The sequence below is a fragment of the Protomyctophum parallelum genome (assembly GCF_964188405.1).
Source record: "Protomyctophum parallelum genome assembly, chromosome: 15".
Lineage (NCBI taxonomy): Eukaryota > Metazoa > Chordata > Actinopteri > Myctophiformes > Myctophidae > Protomyctophum > Protomyctophum parallelum.
In genome coordinates this window covers 37,995,325-38,016,307 of record NC_139710.1, presented here as the reverse complement: position 1 = coordinate 38,016,307, position 20,983 = coordinate 37,995,325, and the positions used below count along the sequence as shown (strand labels likewise).

The window sequence follows — 20,983 nt, the reverse complement described above, 5'->3', positions numbered from 1 at the left end:
CAATCCCCCACCTACATGTCCTGTCACTTATTTCCATTTGTTCTTTTTTGTACGTTTCACAAAATATAATGACAAGTTGACAACATAGGCTATAAACAGGCCTGTGATGACAACATAGAATTTAAAATGTATTTTCTTCTATTGTTAATCACATGAACCCCAACATCACTATTCTGGGCATTCCGCGAACATGAGCAGATATTAAGTGAAACTAGCAGACCTACAAGCTCACAAGGCGTCATGTTGTGAGCTTGCAGTTTTCGCGATTTGACGTGCAACGAAGTACTGTATACAGTAGGCTATCAATGGTTCAGTGGCTTACCAAAGTAGACTTGATCCCCACACTTTCTGCAGCTTGGAATGCTAAGGTAAAGTTTCGCCTCTGAGGAGCCAAAAGAGAAAAATACAAAGTCACACATTAATACTGGTCTTCTTGGGCATAACCCAATAAAAGAGACTTAATTGCCCATGGGTCATATTGTCCTTGCCTTCTCTTGGCTGGTGAGCTCCTGGTAAGGGATGTGTGCAGGCAGGTAGGTGTGAAGAACAGCACAGAATGCCAGCCCATCGTTCCAGCTACTGCTGAAGTTAGTGATATCAATATTCTGAAACAGATAGGAACACTATATCTTTATATATCTATCTGAAGTTAGTGATATCAATATTCTGGGGCGGCGGTGGCTCAGGGGTAGAGTGGCAGGATGGTAACCGCAAGGTTTCCTGTTCGAACCCGGGCTCCCCCAGAGTTAAGTGCCTTGCAGAGTCGAATGTAATCGACACAAGAATACATGGAGGTGGAATGCAATGGAGGGTGAGAGAAATTTCTCCCCTTGCGTCACGTCAGTTACGTGATCTGTCTCGTTCCGTCGGGTTTAGATCTGATCCCGAGCCTACACAACCATATTGCTATGCGTTGCGTACCTTGCGTCGAGGACACCCTGCCCACCTGGAGGCAGCAGAGAGAAAGAAGGCTTTTCCTCCTCGACCGGTCTTGAAAGAGGACAACACTTCCGCCGGCACATTGAGTTGTAAACGTAAACACGATCGGCATGGATTATGGATATATCAGATTGAAAGTTAAACAGGACAACATGACATCAGCGTTCGAAGCACTGCTTTGCAACCTCGTCGGTGATTATCAGGCCTGGACTGACGTTATGTCCAGTGGGCAATGGGCCGCCCAAAGAATGGGCCGCCCCCATTGCTTTAATATGTTTTTGGGCCAAATGTTAGCCAATTACATACATTTTTGGGGGTCCTTGACATGATAGTTTGAGAACCACTGATATAGAAAACTGTGAAAACTGTCAGGATTTAGAAGACATTTGTAGAATCGCCCTCAGGTCTAAATGGGTTAAAGGGGAATACCACTCATTTTCAACATCATTAATATACCTCAGAGTTGTGTGGAAATAATAAAAAAGCCCCCTCCCCCATTCTGTGTTGCCTAGAACTGGAGGTCTGAAAGAAATCAGTAACATTATGAAGTACATCTCTGTGATGTCACTTTATTATTATTTTCCCCTTTAACCCATTTTGACCTGAGGAGGATTCTAAAAAGAATGTCTTCTAAATCCTGACAGTTTTCAGAAAAAACTATGTTTCTATGTCAGTATTTCTTGTACATTTTCATGTCAAGGACTCCAAAAATTATATGTAATTGGCCCTAATCTGAAAATATGTTGTTCCGGGACCTTCCAGAAGCACAGATTTGAGTTAAAAATGTTCGTTCTGAAAGTATTCAATATATTCACGATTTTTCAAAAATAGCAGACCTACAAGCTCATAGCGCGGCACCGTATTTTTCAATGGCTAAAAGTATAACATAATCCCGCCCAAAATGGGTTAATAGGTGCTTAGAAATGATCATGTCTCTTCTGTATAATAAACACAAGGTACGTTTGTTAAATTCAATTCAAGGCAATCCAGTCAGGCCAGGACTGCTGATTGCTGTTAAATGTTGCACACTTCCTGGAAAGCGTTCTAGACACATGGGGGGGGGGGGGGACTATGGTAACCTTTCTATGTAATCAAAAGAAGTAAAAAAAAAAAAAGAAACATCCCCTTACTAAAAGGTAAGTAAGTGTACTGTAAACATGCAGGTTGGTGTGTCATTTAGGTCAAACACAACCACATGACTGGGACTCGGCATCATCATAATGTACAGTATTGTTCCCTCTTCAAACACGGTTTGGAAAAATGGCTTTGGGGTTATAATGTCCTAAAATAATAATAATCAAGATCAGTCTTCATGACAACATTTACTGTCGTGCGACTTGGGATTGTGGAACGTGGAACGTAGCTAAAAGTATAACATAATACTTGAAACACCAAAAGGCGTTCCCTGTCCAGAATGGGTTAAAAAACAGAATGTCCCGTTTAAAGTTTTCAAATGTATACGAATATTTTTGTGAGCTTGTAGATCGGGCTATTTTCAAATGGCCGAAATGTATATGCGCTGAAGTGATAACTGTACATTTTGTAATAATAATAATAATCATCTAAATCTACAAAGTAATTAGTAACTAAAGTTGTCAAATAATTGTCTTGGAGTAAAAAGTACAATGTAGTGGAGTAGGAGTAAAAGCACAGAAATACCTAAAAAATTTACTCAAGTAAATGTATTTAGTTACTTTACACCACTGTGTAAACAGAACCACCATAGAGAAGAGAACAGTGAGACACAAACCCCTGGAAAACGTTGTTCAATATATTCAACAGAAAGGCTCTTCTCTCGATCGTGACGACGTTCTCCATGATTTCATTGATTTCAGAGGCCAGAGAACAGTTTGTGAACAATGCTGGTCATTTGGCAGATCCAGAGAGAGACGGTACACAGGGCCAAGGGCAGGGTAACCAGGTTAACCCAATTTGGAGCGGGAACCCCTTTTGGTGTTAGCATTATGTTATGCTTTAGCTATTGAAAAATAGCAGATCTACAAGCTCATAGCGCGCCACCGAGTGGCGCGCTACGAGCTTGTGGGTCTGCTATTTTTGAAAAATCGAAGAACCACTGACATAGAAACATAGCTTTTTCAGAAAACTGTCAGGATTAGGGGTGGGTCCCGAACGTCGGGACCAATCTGGTACCGAACCGAACATGCTCGAGTACCGGGTACCCATTACAATAATTCAATTTCGGTTCTCTCTATCGGTTCCTGGGTGACACCATGCACGCACGCACGCACGCACATAAAACAGCTGATTATAATCAGATCCTGCTACTCGGAGAGCCAGCAACAGAATGGACCGTGGTAATCGCTCTTGTCGCTCAAAAGTATGGCTTCACTATAGTAGTCAAAGGTATGGCTTCACTATAGTAGACAATCAAAGCAGTTAGCGTCCACTGTCCAGATGCCGTGGCCGCGGTGCTCGGATCGCACACAATACAACAACAAAGTTAACTTCGGGAGAGAGCCCCCACAGATCTGCCCTTCATGCAACGAACGGCAGATCGATGAGCGCATGGGGGGTTTTGCAGCCTGGCGCACTGGCGCAGCTCCATGCGCGTTGTGGATCTCTCATTTTATGGAACGAACGTACCACCGGTATGCTGTTAGCTTGTTGCTAACGGGACCCTGTTAGCAACAAACATTAATCTTAGCCCATATCCCCAGATTCCCCACCCAATGCAACAGTGGTCCCCATGTTGATTCTAAGTCAGGGTGGTGGTCCCTGGTTCACAATCAGTTGAAAACCCCTGGCCTACCTGATAACCCTCCGTCTTCTTCTGACACCACTTCAGCAGGGCGTTTCTCTTGGATCCTCCATACTCCCTGGCTAGAGCGGCAAGAGGGTCCTTCCTCTCCTCTCTGCAACAAAGCATAATTTGCAAATGCAATAATATTCAGAGAAACATGCAACGGTATTGTAACATTCAATTCCAAAACACAGAGCTAACGGCTGGTGGTCTGGTCGGTTGCAGTGTTGATTTCATCGACTAACGACAAAAAATGTTCGTCGACTACCTTTTTCCACTGACGACAACAAATAAAAACTAGAATAAAATATTAGGAAGGGACTAGTGGACAAGAGTGCATAAGTCATTTTACAATTAGTCGCGCTGCGATGCGTTATGGGCATGTAGATCATCTATTTTCAGCAAATGAAAGTCGTTACAACGGCATCAAGGCCCGCCCAAAATGCATTTTGTTCGACTAAATCATCAGTAGATTTAGTCGACAAAAATCCTATATTTAGTTGACTAAAACTAAATAAGTAACATTCCAGGTGACTAAAATGTGACTGAAATTAAAACTATTCAAGAGACTACGACAAAAAAAATCTAAATTTGCTAGCCAGAATCAACACTGGTGGGTTTGGTTTTACCTGAGGCGGCTGCGTGTGGTGGGGGTGACGGAGGCGGTGGGGGAGGAGGAGGAGGAGGAGGCCATGGACGGAGGGAGAGAGGACAGCTGGGAGGAGGCCATTAAGGAGGAGGAGGAGGACGAGGCCCCCTCGGACGCCGACATGTCCCTCTTTATCATCTCCTCGCTGCTCCTGCGAGACACTGTGGCGAGATGCAGGACACGAGTACAGCACGTTATGGTGAGCCCATTACACATTTAAGTCGAGGGATTCATTGTCACGCAATTAACCCCATTTAGAACTGACACCAGATTCTACAAAATGTCTTTTAAATCAGGACAGTTTTCTGGAAAAAAGAAACCCTATGATTCTAATAATTATGTTCAGTGGTGCTCAATACAGAACTTTCTGTATTTGGCCACGGACCCTCATCGGGAAAATATGTTGTTCCAGGGACCCTCCCAGAAGAGCTTGAAGATCTGCTATTTTTCAATAGCTAAAGTATAACATAATGCTTAAAACACCAAAAGGGGTTCCCGTACTGAATGCGTTAACGATTAAAATTGTGGGGGGGGTTTTGCATTGAACATTAGGAACATTACAATTTGTATTTCCATTTGCCATTTAGGCTTCGTAATCACACATTGCACAGGGCAGATATAAAAAAATATATATACCCCCCCCCCCCCAAAAGAACAACAGCTTGTAAATATACTATTTCTGCTATTTTAAAAAAAAATTATGGACATTTGTCAACATGGAAAAAGGATCGACGATTATGCACAAAACGAACTGCGATTATCATCATCATCATACTATAATTCTGTCTGAATGTCTGTCTGTGTGTCACTGTGACTGCCGTAGCTCCTCACTGCCTGCACCAATCACTCCCACTTTTCACACAGGCATTGGCCATAATAATATGGAGGTCTTAACGAAGCCCTTTTTCAAATTTAACAACTTATAAATTAATAATGAATAAAAAATGTGAAAACGCACCCAGGGCGCAGTACCCCATGCGGCCACAATGGGGGGGGGGGGGGGGGGGCAATATCTCACAACGGGTAAGGGCTAGTCTCAAATAATTAGCGATTAGGCGATGATGTAACAATCATGACGTGCCTAGCTGTGATTACTCCCATCATAACACATTGCTCCCATCGCACTGAACAGGCCAAAGAAAATAATCACATCCCTGACGAAGTAACAGAGAACCACAAAGATGAACACATTAAGACCCGAGTACTCGATTCAAAATCAGTGGTTCCCAAACTTTTTCATGTCAAGGCAACCCCCAAATTTACACTAATCAGCCCGTGGACCCCCCATTAAAATATATATATATATATATATATATTTATATGTCAGGGAGTCAGGGACTCCCATAAGAGAAGATCTTTACGGCTCTAGCAGTAATTCTCAACCAGTTTAATTTCAAGGACACCCAATTTGACATGCATATTAGTCTACGAACCCCCATTTAATGGCATTTCTATCTCTGGGACCCCAATGTATATTGTAAAATCAAAGTTAATTTAACTCTGAGAGTGTACAAATGGTTCCCAACTATCATTTAGCTGGGGACCCCCTGGAACTCCCTCATGGACCCCTGGGCGTCCCGCCGCTCCCCGGACCCCACTTTAGGAACCACTGTTCTAAATCCTAAAACTGTTTTCTGAAGAACAAATAAATAAAAAATGTTTCTGTCAGTGGTTCTCAAACTTTTTCATGTCAAGGCCTAGGTGCCTGGCCGAGTGGTCCAGGCACCTGCCTGACAAGTGTGTCACGGGTTCAAGTCCCGAACCAGACGACCGTTGCTGCGTGACTCCACCCCCCCCCCCCCAATCTCTCTCCCAATCTTGTCAAACTACTGTAATCTATCAATAACGGCAAAAAGGACTCCCAAAATCAAATGTGACCCCCCAACTATAATATGTTGTGTCGTCCCCCCCCCCCCCCCCCGCTGTGAAAGAATATAATATATTCAAAGATTTTCACACATTTTCACGATTTTTCTAAAATAGCACATCTACAAGCTATTTTTGAACAGCTAAAGTTTTAAATAATGGTTAAAGTGGTTAATAGCTATGAGGTGACACAGATGTGTTCCAGGCCAAACAAAAAAGAAAGAAAAAATAATTACATCCCTGTGACGAAGTAACAATGAATCACAAAGATTTAAGATAAACAGCCCAAACTGACGTGGGGGGAACCAGTGATGTACTCCAGGGCTAGCGTAGTTCCCATGCTTGGAAAACGTACACTCACTTAAAAAGCATTGTCGTCAGTGAAACCAGATCGCAGCGCCGTTGTCGTCATTTCAGACCAGGCAGGAGCCAAGTAGTACATTAAGGGGAATTGTGTTTCTTTTTTTTTAAACCTGGGCCTTATTTTTAGAGTATTTAGACCACAAATGAAGTGTAAATATTTCATGTAAATATTATTGTTATTTGTCAATTCGGTCTACATTCGGTCACCTCAGCCAAGGGGCAGGCCGGTATTCATACTACTGTGTGTGTGTGTGTGTGTGTGTGTGTGTGTGTGTGTGTGTGTGTGTGTGTGTGTGTGTGTGTGTGTGTGTGTGTGTGTGTGTAAACGAAAACTAAAACGCCGGGTGAACTAACACTGTGTGTAAACTAACACTAAAAACGCTCCACACGTCCCAGACTCTTCTCCCTTCTGGCTCCAAAACTATGGAATAAATAGTAGTACTTGCCCTAGACCCGACGACCTTACAGGCGTATGCAAATGCTCAACTTATGTAACCTAGATAGCATTTCACGTAGACTTATAGCATTTTATGTAGACATAGCACTATATAGTATGCATAGTTTCATTATATAGATATTCCACTGTTACGTTCTTACTAGCTTACGTATGATTCATGATAACTACTTGTTTATGTATAATTATGATGTATTGCCATGCTTTTTGTTCTTGCTTAATGTAAGACGCTCTGGATTAAGAGCGTCTGCTAAATGCCTAAATTGTGTTTGGGGAGGGGTGTGGTGGGGAGACCAACAGAATAATGTTGAAGACCAATAAAATAGTGTTATGAAAAGGGGGGTCTCTGGTCCAGTGTGTGTGTGTGTAACTAGGGAACATAAGGGAGATCATTTGGACTGCTCCATTAGCTCATGAACGGTTGTGGCTGACCTGATATTGCCTTGGCAGCGTCCATGCTGGTGACCCTCTGGAGCGCAGAGGAGGGCCGGCTGACCGAGGTTCCCCTGAGAAGGTGCTCGGCTGTGGACACGACCACAGGAGATTTACTGTATTGTCACACACTGCCTGGACGCTTCTGTGTTATGTTTCTCTGTTATGTTTCTACGAGTGTGTCTGTGAGACTATCCATCAGAAACTGGACATTAACCGGGGGGGTGGGGGTGGGGGTGCGGGGTGAGGGGGTGGGTGGGGAGGCAGGAAAAGGCACATTCCAGGGCCTCAACCCCCGGGGGAATATAACAAGGAATGAAGCAAGACGGACCGGACCCTACCGCACGAGAAAACAATAAATCCGGAGAAAAATAAACAAAACGCTGGAGTGGCTATGGCCGGCTAAGCACGTTCGCATCAGGAACCCCCCCCCCAACTCATTAATGGTGAGAACGAACAAACGCAGGGGGATCCGACATGGTGGTTCAATATTTGCTTACTCCCCCCCCCCCCCCCCCTACCCCAACTCATCTAGCATTTTAATGAAGTGACACGCCCCTTATGACTATGAGGTCAACGCTCAGTGGACACACACACACACACACACACACAACCCCTATGCTATGTCTCCAAGTTGCGTGGGGCCGTCCCACTCCCCTGATTCTCTCTTAGATTTATGGAGACGAGAGAGGGGAGAGCGGGAGGACGAGGAAAGACATGCTCTCTTGTTTGAATGTGATTCCAGCCCAGTGTGCTGCTGGGAGGTTACACTGAGCTCATCAGTGGTTCCCAAACTGTTTTTTCATGTCAAGGACCCCCTTTATCAGCCACCTTAGTTTTCTGAAATACCCATGTTTCTATGTCAATGGTTCTCATACTATTTCATGGACCCTCAACAAATTTTATGTAATTTGCCGCTGACCCCCATCTGAAAATATGTTGTTCCAGGGACCCCCAGAAGCAAGCATACGAGTTAAAAACATTTGCTGTGAAAGAATATATACTCAAAAGATTTGCGCACGATCTACAAGCTCGTAGCGCGGCACTCGGTGCCGTGCTACGAGCTTGTAGAGCTGCAATTTTTCAACAGCTACAGGTCTAAATGGGTCAAGACTCTCTGGGGGAAACACGTAACTAACTACCCAGCCGTTGGGACTCATTCAGCTAAAATACAAAGGCAGCATGGACGACCATCTCCTTAAAAAAGAAAAAAACGTCCCACACTTACACACATTTATAAAAACGAAGAAAGAGGAGAGGCAACAGGAGGCTGTCCCATTCCCAAATATACAATACAACTATACAAAAAGTTATTATACATAAATATTTTTATATAATAATATTTTGCTTTTTAACTGCTTTTATTTACTTCATCGGTACTTTGTGTGCCCTCATTTCCCAATACAGAGTGCGTATTTTTAGGTTCGACAGCCTTGTTCAACTTGGTGTCATGTAATAAATAGTCAAAGATTTTAAAGTTTTACATTATTTATAAATTGATACATTTTTCAGGTTTTCAAGTGCATTCCTTTGATGTGTGTCTTACCTGGCATGGTTATGTCTGTGTAGCTCGGCCTCTTGTCATTCAGAGAGAGAGGCTTGGCTGATGACATGGAGCCACTTATGGAGTGTCTCTGAAAATAGGCAAAAAAAAAAAAAAAAAAAAAAGTACTTTAAATTCTCTCTGTCAAAAATCTGTCAGTGGAAATCATTCATGACCAGAGAAGAATACAAAACAGATCTATAAAAAAACACATGTGGAAATTCTATGGTAATAAAACTAATAAGCACAGTAATATCGTTTTGGGTTCCTCGTCAATTACAATTGACATCGAGAATAATAAAAAAGGGAAATAAAAGGAAAACAAAGTGTGGTCACAGAAAATTGAAAACAAACTTTGAGGTGCTTCAAGGTGCTGTGAGCATGGATACTACTTCTAAAACGTATCCAATGCGTGTTTGTGAGCCCAGCGTGTATAAATATATATATTTTACGGTGTATCTATCTAACTATCTATCCATCCATCCATGTGTAGGTTCATCTACATTGTTGCACATGTGTGTACAGTCACTCTAAACCATTGGTTCCGAACCAGAACATATTTAGCTCTCCAAGTACCACCATAATAACTGATGGTAAAATACAGGAGCGTGGGGCAGGCGCATGCCACATAATAGGCTGCGTGTTCCCGATCATGACGACCTTTGCTGCATGTCTCTACCCTTCTCTCCCTCCCTCTTTCCTGTCAATCTTCACTTGTAGCGGGATTAAAAAATAAATCTTAATTTTTATTTTTAATACAGGAGCCTGCTCTTTTTGTTCCATTCCTAAGCCAATAATGCTGCTGCTCTGACAAAACTCTGTCTAATCACTAATCAGCACAACTGATAATTCTAATCTGTGCTGTCATGCTCATTTCAGCACGGCTGGATAGGGTATTTCAACAAACCCCCTCCCCCCCATCAAACAAAATGTTTGGTCAAACCTTATGGGCTTCCATTGGAAATGCATTGGAACGGCCATTATACACAGACACAAGACAAACGCAAGACGAGTGTCTTGAATTTGTGCGGCCATCTTGGAAACTAAACACAATATAAACAATGGGAGAAGGGTGGGGCCGAGAAAGACCCATATGGCTTGGTAAGAACAACAACCTGTGTAGTAATATAAATATTTCATTCCACTTTTGTCTCCCCCACGGTTTTTTGGGTGACTCCTCCGTGTACCACCCGAGGGGGGCTCAAGTACCACTGGTCTAAAAGAGAACGCTTCCAAAACATTGTACCTGTATCAGTGTTGTTTTTGGCAGCAGATTTTGACTTTGGTTTTAGTCGTAGTCTCTTGAATAGTTTTCATTTAGTTCTAGTCACATTTTAGTCAACAGGAATGTTTAGCGTTAGTCTAGTTTTAGTCGACTAAATGTGATAAGATTTTAGTCGATTAAATCTACGGGTGATTTAGTAGACTAAAATGTATTTTGGCAGGCCTTGATGCCGTCGTAATGACTGATGCCGTCGATCGTAATGACTGATGCCGTCGATCTACAAGCTCACAACGTGTCGCACTGCGACGCGTTGTGAGCTTGTAGATCGACTATTTCAGCATGCAAACAAAGTGTAAAATGACTTATACTGGATCTCTTGTCCAATAGTCCCTCCCTGACATTTGTCTAGTTTATTTGTTGACGAAATTGTCAATATATTTAGTCATCATAGCTTAGTTTTCATTTAGTTTCCATTTAGTTTTCCTCAGTGAAAAAAGGTAGTCGACGAACATTCTTCGCCTTAGTTTTAGTCGACGAGAACAACACTGACCTGTATGGGTGAGACGGCGGCTGCAGGCGGGGTCTTCAGAGGACTGGGGCTGAGGGGGGTCCGTGGTAGCGTGGCTGCCGGGACCGGTGGGAGTGGGACTGCTGGGACAGAGGCGCCGTTGGAGCCTGGGCCTGTTTGGTCGACTGGTGTTACATATTTGTGTAGTATTATACATATATATAAGTTTTGGAAAAGTTTTTTAACAAAAGCAATGCATAGCCAATTATTTTTCCAGGCCACCTTTGTCAGACTTCTGATTGGTCCCTGACTGACTAACCAGCAGGCTCTTTCTGACATGTTCCGCCCTGGTTCCGCCTTGTTTATGTTGAATTTGCTAAAACATCATTTTTGGGAACAACTAAAAACAAACATGATATGCCCAGTCACCATGCTGCACCTGTGATGTTCCTTTTTACTGACACCAAGTTTAAAATAAGAATTGAATGCACAGAATATCAATACGAAGCAACTGAAAAACAGGTTATTTCAATGGTAGTGGATGGAGAGTAAGGATCTTTGTCCAACCACGAAACAGCAACCAATGGGTGTGAAGAGGTCGGTAGGTCATACATTCACACTGTGGAGGGGGGTCCTTGGAGGCACTGTCGAAGCTCTTGATGAGTGTTTTGACGGTGGGAGAGGGCTCCGACGAGGTGGAGGAGCGTCTGCTGAGCCCCATGCCTTGTCTGAGGACGGCCAGGTCCCTCTCCACTGTGTTCATGTAGTTGTACACCCTGCCTCGCTCCTCCTCTTGCCTGGCGGGGAACACAACAAAAAACATTCAGATGGTTACGTTTTTTTGGGGGTCATCCCTATGTTCCCCAGGTTCTACAGTATGTTCCCCACTTACCGTAGGGTTTAGGGTTAGCGTTATAGGTTTCTGGTTTAAGGATAGTTTTGTACTATACAATTGTATGTATAAGTACAGAACAAAGAATGTTTGTTTTTGCCATCTTTGTTGAAGAGTCTGAGCAATTATGTTTTAGTTTATTTTATGCCAGTGTTAATTTTTTGTTGGCTAAGACAAGATAGTTTAAGTAGCCCAGGGCCCCAGGCAGGCCTAAAGTGCAATGGATTGTTCAAAGACTGAGCTTAAATCAGAATTTGCTACTAAAAGTAACACTAAGACTAAATTGCTAAAATAAGACAAGCGAGGACACCAATTGTGCTGGGTTGCGACCCCGAAAATAGCTGATCTACAAGCTCTCAACGCGACGCGTTGTAGATCTGCTATTTCTTCCGCAATTTTTGTCCAAAAATGCTGCCATTCGTTTTAAAAAAAGCAGCTTCATACCGTGTATAACAGTGGTTCCCAAAGTGGGGATTCACTTTTGCCAGTGAATTGTGGTAGGCCTATGTGCGATATGTGAGCTTACCATAATCACAGTAATGCTTAATCATATTCCATCATTCAAGGGCCTTTGGATAGAAATGAAAGTGCCGCAGAGGCACAACCGAGTGTCTGTGACTGTGACCAGCTGATGGTCGTTGACGCTTAATTGACGCATCCAGGAAGGCAATTATGTTTCTGCACTGTCAAATAGGTCTACATCTACTCGAAGATAGCATCTTAAATAAATGTGTTGTGACTTTGATTGAAAAGTTTGATTACAAATAGTTGAAATTGATAAATTGAATTGTGTGAATGTCTTACTTGCGGTTCTTGACCTCGTCCAGTTCCTTGCTGAGCTTTTCGTTCTTCTCCTGTGCTTCCACCAGCCGGCGCCGCAGGTCCCCGATCTCCTCCTGAGCTTCCGATTTGATGTCGTTAGCGATGACCACGGCCGTCTGCAGATCGGCCTGGAACTGACGCCACTCTAGAGACTCCTCCTGCGCACGCACACGCACAATCAGGTGACGATCCTAGACCGGGTTGCGCAACCTCACTCCCGTCCGCATCCCATTATACAGGCTGACTAAAAAGCTGAATAACTCGAAATCTACGGAGCTCTCCGTGGTTTGGATAAATCACGCGATGTTCGGAGGTCTTTGCTGATTATCCGGTGGTCTAGATCAGCGGTTCCCAAAGTGGGGTCCGCGGACCCCTAGGGGTACGCGACGCATAGCCAGGGGGTACCCAAGCCCCCTCAAAAAAAAGGGGGGGCTTGTGAATCATGGTGTGTGTGTGATATGAAATGTCCAGTACCTCCCCAGTGCCTCCCCAAGTGCCACCCAAGTGTCTTCCCTGCAGTGTCTGCCCAGTGGCTCCCCAATGTCTCCCCAGTGGCTGCAGTTTCTCCCCAGTGCCTCCCCAGTGCCTCCTGCAGTGTCCCCTCAGTGCTTCCCCAGTGCCTCCCCAGTGTCCCCCTGAGTGCCTCCCCAGTGTCTCCCCCGTGTCTCCCCAGTGCCTCCCCAGTGCCTCCCCAGTGTCTCCCCAGTGTCTCCCCAGTGTCCCCCTGAGTGCCTCCCCATGCTCCCCAGTGTCTCCCCAGTGTCCCCCTGAGTGCCTCCCCATGCTCCCCAGTGTCTCCCCAGTGCCTCCCCAGTGTCTCCCCAGTGCCTTCCCAGTGCCTCCCCAGTGTCCCCCTGAGTGCCTCCCCAGTGACCAGCCGAGTGCCTCCCCAGTGCCTACCCAGTGTCCCCCTGAGTGCCTCCCCATGCTCCCCAGTGTCTCCCCAGTGCCTCCCCAGTGTCTCCCCAGTGCCTCCCCAGTGTCTCCCCAGTGCCTCCCCAGTGTCCCCTCAGTGCCTTCCCAGTGCCTCCCCAGTGTCCCCTCAGTGCCTTCCCAGTGCCTCCCCAGTGTCCCCTCAGTGCCTTCCCAGTGCCTCCCCAGTGTCCACTCAGTGCCTCCCCAGTGTCCCCCTGAGTGCCTCCCCAGTGTCCCCCCCCCCCCCGAGTGCCTCCCCAGTGCCTCCCTGAGTGCCTCCCGAGTGCCTCCCCAGTGCCTCCCGAGTGCCTCCCCAGTGTCTCCCCAGTGCCTCCCCAGTGCCTGCCCAGTGTCCCCCCAGTGTCTCCAATAGCAATACAAGAGCAATAATACAAATCAATCTTAATTTATTAATCTTATTCATTAATTATTTAATCAAATTAATTAATTAATCAAAATGTTCGACGCAAGAAGGCCCCCCTGCGGCCTGCACCCAGCACCATGCCAAAGCTTTTTCCTGCAGGAAACACTGCTTGTGGTTGTAAATATATTGTTATCTGTGTTGCGAGGATGAGGGGGTACCTGGAAAAATATCTACCCCAAAAGGGGTACCTGGTCCAAAAAAGTTTGGGAACCCCTGGTCTAGATGGAAACATTGGTGCTTTCTAGAGCAAGGATGGCTATATTTTAGCTCGCTAGCGTTGGTTAAAACTAACCCGTGGGCAGGTTAAAAGTTAAAACTAACCCGTGGCTTCCTGTGAGGTTAGGTTTAGGCCTGTCGGACTGAGTGCGTCGGACCAAACACAAATACAAACACCAAACTGTAATGCCCATCCATCTACACCAGTGGTTCCCAAACGTTTTCATGTCAAGGACCCTCAAATTGACACCAATTAGCCCACGGACCCCCATTTGAAAAGATATGCCAGGGACCCCCATAAGAGAAGATTTTTATGGCTCTAGCAGTGATTCTCAACCCGTTTAATTTCAAGGACCCCCAGTTTGACATGCATTAGTCTATGGACCCCCCAATTAATGGCATTTCTATCTCTGGGACCCCAATTTATAATTGTAAAATCAATGTTGATTTAACTCTGAGAGTGTACAAATGGTTAGGTGTCCATTTGGTTCCATTTGTACACTCAGTTACAGACCCATAAGGGTCCATTTGGCTCATGACTATCATTTAGCCTGGGGGGACCCCTTGGAACTCCCTCAAGGACCCCTGGACATTCACTTTGGGAACCACTGCGCTACAGTACGCTAGCACCCTGTGGCGAGACAGCGGCTCCACTTACTTTACTTACCCTGAGTTTCCGGTGGAGAATCTTGATCTCTCTCTCCATGTCGTGTTTCTGGTCCTGCAGCTTCTTCACAGAGTCTGACGGAGGAAGCAGACATGGATACACATTTTGTGTGAGTTCACGTGAACCAAACAAGCATAGATTCTCACACAACTCAAGGAAGAGTACAGCAGGATTGTAATTAAGCAATATTACACAAGTGTAATATCTTACTTTCTAGGTCTGTGGCGGACGAGGCCTGTCTTACTTTCTAGGTCTGTGATGGTGAGGTTGTCTTACTTTCTAGGTCTGTGACGGACGAGGCTGTCTTACTTTCTAGGTCTGTGATTGTGAGGTTGTCTTACTTTCTAGGTCTGTGACGGACGAGGCTGTCTTACTTTCTAGGTCTGTGACGGACGAGGCCTGTCTTACTTTCTAGGTCTGTGACGGACGAGGCTGTCTTACTTTCTAGGTCTGTGACGGACGAGGCCTGTCTTACTTTCTAGGTCTGTGATGGTGAGGCTGTCTTACTTTCTAGGTCTGTGACGGACGAGGCTGTCTTACTTTCTAGGTCTGTGACGGTGAGGCCTGTCTTACTTTCTAGGTCTGTGATGGTGAGGCTGTCTTACTTTCTAGGTCTGTGACGGACGAGGCTGTCTTACTTTCTAGGTCTGTGACGGACGAGGCCTGTCTTACTTTCTAGGTCTGTGATGGTGAGGCTGTCTTACTTTCTAGGTATGTGACGGACGAGGCCTGTCTTACTTTCTAGGTCTGTGATGGTGAGGCTGTCTTACTTTCTAGGTCTGTGACGGACGAGGCTGTCTTACTTTCTAGGTATGTGACGGACGAGGCCTGTCTTACTTTCTAGGTCTGTGACGGACGAGGCCTGTCTTACTTTCTAGGTCTGTGATGGTGAGGCTGTCTTACTTTCTAGGTCTGTGACGGACGAGGCTGTCTTACTTTCTAGGTATGTGACGGACGAGGCCTGTCTTACTTTCTAGGTATGTGACGGACGAGGCCTGTCTTACTTTCTAGGTCTGTGACGGACGAGGCCTGTCTTACTTTCTAGGTCTGTGACGGACGAGGCCTGTCTTACTTTCTAGGTCTGTGATGGTGAGGCTGTCTTACTTTCTAGGTCTGTGACGGACGAGGCCTGTCTTACTTTCTAGGTCTGTGACGGACGAGGCCTGTCTTACTTTCTAGGTCTGTGACGGACGAGGCTGTCTTACTTTCTAGGTCTGTGACGGACGAGGCCTGTCTTACTTTCTAGGTCTGTGACGGACGAGGCCTGTTTTACTCTCCAGGTCTGTGACGGACGAGGCCTGTCTTACTTTCCAGGTCTGTGATGATGAGGTTGTCGTGCAGCTTGACGGCTCGGTGCTGCTCCACCTCGTCCTCCAGCTCAAAGATGGTCTCCTTCATGTCGGCCATCTCTGTGTCTTTCTCCTGGATGTCCAGACGCTGCTTCTCCAGAACGCGCTCCTGCTCGGCCATCTGCCGCTGCACCTGCTGCTGGAAGTCCCTGTACTTCACATCCAGCTGTGTGTGCACGGGAACGGGCAGGAGGGAGGAAGGAAGGAAGGAAGTAAGGCGATCACTCATTTAACCCATTTAGACCTGAGGACGATTCTACAAATGTCTTCTAAATCCTAACAGTTTTCAGAAAGACCCAACCTGAAGGAAAGATGAGTTAAAAATGCTCGCTATGAAGGAATATATATTCAAAGATTTCAGGCACATTTTCACGATTCTTCTAAAATAGCAGACCTACAAGTTAATAGTGCGGCTATGAGCTTGTAGATCTGCTATTTTTCAATAGCTAAAGCAGTTAAAAATGCTTGCTCTGAAGGAATATATATTCAAAGATTGGCAGCACAATTGAAAGATTTTTCAAAGATAGCAGATCTACAAGCTCGTATATCTATATGAGCTTGTAGATGTGCTATTTTTCAATAGCTATATAACATAATGCTTAAAAACACCAAAAGGGGTTCCCGTCCTGAATGGGTTAAAGTAACTAAAACTGTATGGACAGAAGGAGAGTATGGTATCATGATACATTAAATACCTAAATATCTAAATTATGACATTGTTAAAAAGGATCATTTTAGAATGCAGAAGGGGTTTTATTTCATTATAACAAGAAAGGATGTTTTTCCTGTACTTGAGTGTTTAGGGGAGTACGTAACAAACCTCCTTATGCACTTAATATCCACTGATTATTTAGCCGTCCCCTGCCTGTATGTTGTTTGATTGATATAGTGACCTCATGCTTCCTTCTATCCACTCGCTCCGCGTTGCGGCGCTCAGAGGATGGGTTTTTATACCATTCAGAGTACCATCATTGGCTTAGGAGGCAGCCAATCATGACTAGGTCGCTAGTAAGGTCGCTAGGAGGCAGCCAATCATGACTAGGTCGCTAGTAAGGTCGCTAAATTCGCCACTAAAGTCGTCTTTACGGCAAAATGTAGTCCATGCGCTTTTCAAGCACCTGGCAAAAAAGGATACCGTAATCAAATGAATGATACCCGGACGGACGGACACTGGCTGAACCCTTACTGACTGACCCATGTCCAGTAGTCTGGTGACGTCACTGTGGGCGTGTCCCTCTGGCTGTACCAACCTTACTGAGCGTGTCCTGTAGTCTGGTGACGTCACTGTGGGCGTGTCCCTCTGGCTGTACCAACCTTACTGAGCGTGTCCTGTAGTCTGGTGACGTCACTGTGGGCGTGTCCCTCTGGCTGTACCAACCTTACTGAGCGTGTCCTGTAGTCTGGTGACGTCACTGTGGGCGTGTCCCTCTGGCTGTACCAACCTTACTGAGCGTGTCCTGTAGTCTGGTGACGTCACTGTGGGTGTGTCCCTCTGGCTGTACCAACCTTACTGAGCGTGTCCTGTAGTCTGGTGACGTCATTGTGGGCGTGTCCCTCTGGCTGTACCAACCTTACTGAGCGTGTCCTGTAGTCTGGTGACGTCACTGTGGGTGTGTCCCTCTGGCTGTACCAACCTTACTGAGTGTGTCCAGTAGTTTGGTGACGTCACTGTGGGCGTGTCCCTCTGGCTGTACCAACCTTACTGAGCGTGTCCAGTAGGGCATTAACCAAACGTGATTTTTGATAGTCGACTCGACTACCATCAAAATCGATTTATAGTCGATTAGTCGGCGGTAAAATATGATATTTATTCCATCCAATCAAGCATTAAAACATCGTGTTATGAAACAGCCAGCGAGCGAAGCAAAACAGAGCCGATGAATGCACTATCAATGCAGGCCGAGTGGAATAGTACTAAGAGAGTGGCGACACACTTCCTATGGGCTATAGTTCCAAACATTGGAACTATCCCATTGAGATAGAATGAGCACTTCCGCATTCCATTGTTACAGTGGGAGTCAACGCGAGTGTCGCCACTCTTACTAGATTACGCTGAATGCCGCTCTGATTGGCCGAAATTAGCTCAGCTGTTTCAAGTCAAAGTTGCAAGTCCACAATGACTCACGGATGGACGCGTTGTGAGCTTGTAGATCTGCTATTTTTGATGCACAAGACCGTTCTACGGACTGCCACCCTCCGGCTCGCAGCCTCGCACTGAATGAGAAGAGCAGCCGGGCGATTCCCCGTCATTTGCATTTTGAACGGATCGTTCACGGAAATGACCGGATCGGTTTCGTTCACCAAAAAGAACGAATCTTTTGATTCGTTCGTTCATGACCGACTCATCTCTACTACGGAGCAGCATAGCATGTTACGTTGTTCACAATGTTTGGAGAGTGGAGACTGGAGCAATGAACCATGCGATGTTTTTCATACAACCCTAAATGTTCAACAACAAGTTACAATCACAGTTCCTTTGGTTTTTAGAAGGAGCTACAAGCAAGGAGGAGGTTTGCTAGCTAGCAGGCTGCCAGGCTATGAATCAGATGATCAACTACTTAACTCCATCTCGAGTCTTTTGCGGCTACGTATTAGAACTATGATCGTGCGGCATCGCTGTTTGTTTTTAATAATGCCACACGCGGCACGCGGACTTTTGTTGGATAAGCATGAAGAAACATGAAATCACGGCAAGAGCTACTGTAGTTTGACTGTCACCAAACTGGATACTATTGGGCAGAGCGAGGAGGAACTCCTGCTATACTTTACTGTACCGGACGACGACACGTCTCCAATCTAACTTGTTGAACAAACTACAGTAATAAACTCACCAATAGTAAAAGTATTTACACACTGTAGTTGTCCCCATTGATCTTATGAGCCTATGAGGCATATCACATATGCTTTTCCCAAAGAAAAACTGTCTTGAATGCTGCTAGTGCCACCGCCGATACGCCGCCCACCACACCTACACGAGTGAGTGTGACGGCAAAACCCACGTACAGTAGACTTGTATGATATGAAAACAATCAGCCAGGAATGGATTAGTACTGAAGTTGGCGAACTACCAACAAAACAACCGAGCTCACAGCTGCATGCCTGCATGTCTGCTGTAGAAAAGCAAAAAAAAATAATAATAATATTAGCGAATAATCGGATGTCAATTAACAGTGTCGACAAGTGTTTTGCTAGTCGACTAGTCGACTATTCGATTATTATGTTAATGCCCTAGTGTCCAGTAGTCTGGTGACGTCACTGTGGGCGTGTCCCTCTGGCTGTACCAACCTTACTGAGCGTGTCCAGTAGTCTGGTGACGTCATTGTGGGCGTGTCCCTCTGGCTGTACCAACCTTACTGAGCGTGTCCAGTAGTCTGGTGACGTCACTGTGGGCGTGTCCCTCTGGCTGTACCAACCTTACTGAGCGTGTCCTGTAGTCTGGTGACGTCACTGTGGGCGTGTCCCTCTGGCTGTACCAACCTTACTGAGCGTGTCCAGTAGTCTGGTGACGTCATTGTGGGCGTGTCCCTCTGGCTGTACCAACCTTACTGAGCGTGTCCTGTAGTCTGGTGACGTCACTGTGGGCGTGTCCCTCTGGCTGTACCAACCTTACTGAGCGTGTCCAGTAGTCTGGTGACGTCACTGTGGGCGTGTCCCTCTGGCTGTACCAACCTTACTGAGCGTGTCCAGTAATCTGGTGACGTCACTGTGGGCGTGTCCCTCTGGCTGTACCAACCTTACTGAGCGTGTCCTGTAGTCTGGTGACGTCATTGTGGGCGTGTCCCTCTGGCTGTACCAACCTTACTGAGCGTGTCCTGTAGTCTGGTGACGTCATTGTGGGCGTGTCCCTCTGGCTGTACCAACCTTACTGAGCGTGTCCTGTAGTCTGGCGACGTCATTGTGGGCGTGTCCCTCTGGCTGTACCAACCTTACTGAGCGTGTCCTGTAGCCTGGCGACGTCATTGTGGGCGTGTCCCAGCTCGTCCTGCAGCGCGGCGGCCTTGGCCTCGGCCTCCTCCTTGTCGAGGCGAACGCCCTCCAGCAGCTGGCGGATGTCGTTCTTGTTGCCGGCGTTGTGCACCGAGTACAGCTCGGCCACCTTCTGCCTCTCCTGCTCCAGGTGGGACCTGTTAAGGCACAGTGAGACCCTGAGACCACATTCTACAAAACCTCTTCGAAAAACCCTGAAAAAACCCTTTGTTTAGAACTATGGTCACTGGTCAGTGGTTCTCAAACTATTACATGTCAAGGACCCCTAAAACCACAGGTAATGGGCCGCCGACTACCCATCCGAAAATATGTTGTCCCCCCCCCCAGAAGCAACGATTTGACTTAAAAATGCTCACTGTGAAAGAATAATATATTCAAAACTTGTGGCACATTTTCGCGATTTGAGTTAAAATTGAAAACGTTCGCTCTGAGAGAATATATATATATTCAAAGAGTTGCGCCACATTTTCACGATTTTTCAAAAATAATTAGCAGATCTACAAGCTCGTTGTAGATCTGCTATTTTTCAACAGCTAAAGCATAACATAATGCTTAAAACACCAAAAGGGGGTTCCCGCCCAGAATGGGTTAATACCTGCAGCGGCTCAGCTCGGCCTGGTCGCTGCTGACGGCGGCCTTGTACTCGCCCAACGCGGCCTCCATGATGGCGCGGTCCTGCCGCGCGGAGTCCACCATGCGCTCCATGTGGTGGTTCCGCTCCTTCAGCGCCGAGATCACCTCCTGGGCCTCGGCGTTGTCCTGCTCCGCCATCTTCAGCGTGTTGGACAGATGCTGCTGCACCCCTACAGAGGAGTAGACGGGATGGGGACCGGGACCACGGTCGTAATTATCCGTTAATTAATCATATCGGTGCGCAGACGATTCTACAAATGTTTTCTAAATCCTGACATGACAGTTTTCTAAAAATACCCATGTTTCTATGTCAGTCATTTTCCTGTCAAGGACCTCCA

General features: G+C 45.9%; 2 protein-coding genes across 4 annotated transcripts in view; both read right to left on the bottom strand.

The window, feature by feature from the left end:
• LOC310872372 (breakpoint cluster region protein-like) overlaps window positions 1–20,983 on the bottom strand; it is a 159,873-nt gene that overhangs the window by 24,571 nt on the left and 114,319 nt on the right. The window lies entirely within an intron of this gene.
• Window positions 1–20,983, bottom strand: part of specc1la (sperm antigen with calponin homology and coiled-coil domains 1-like a) — a 53,682-nt gene that overhangs the window by 5,629 nt on the left and 27,070 nt on the right. The window contains exons 9-21 of one of the 3 annotated variants that reach the window (XM_083783278.1): window positions 20,608–20,815; window positions 19,951–20,149; window positions 15,984–16,191; window positions 14,677–14,750; window positions 12,437–12,612; window positions 11,353–11,537; window positions 10,783–10,925; window positions 9,011–9,098; window positions 7,465–7,554; window positions 4,330–4,510; window positions 3,710–3,812; window positions 489–605; window positions 323–382 (exon numbers count right to left, since the gene is read on the bottom strand). In XM_083783278.1, the coding sequence (XP_083639404.1) occupies window positions 323–382; window positions 489–605; window positions 3,710–3,812; window positions 4,330–4,510; window positions 7,465–7,554; window positions 9,011–9,098; window positions 10,783–10,925; window positions 11,353–11,537; window positions 12,437–12,612; window positions 14,677–14,750; window positions 15,984–16,191; window positions 19,951–20,149; window positions 20,608–20,815 (1,832 nt within the window). Of the gene's footprint in view, window positions 1–322; window positions 383–488; window positions 606–3,709; window positions 3,813–4,329; window positions 4,511–7,464; window positions 7,555–9,010; window positions 9,099–10,782; window positions 10,926–11,352; window positions 11,538–12,436; window positions 12,613–14,667; window positions 14,751–15,983; window positions 16,192–17,275; window positions 17,286–19,950; window positions 20,150–20,607; window positions 20,816–20,983 lie in introns of those variants that run through there. The other 2 variants (XM_083783277.1, XM_083783279.1) reach the window with 2 other exon arrangements.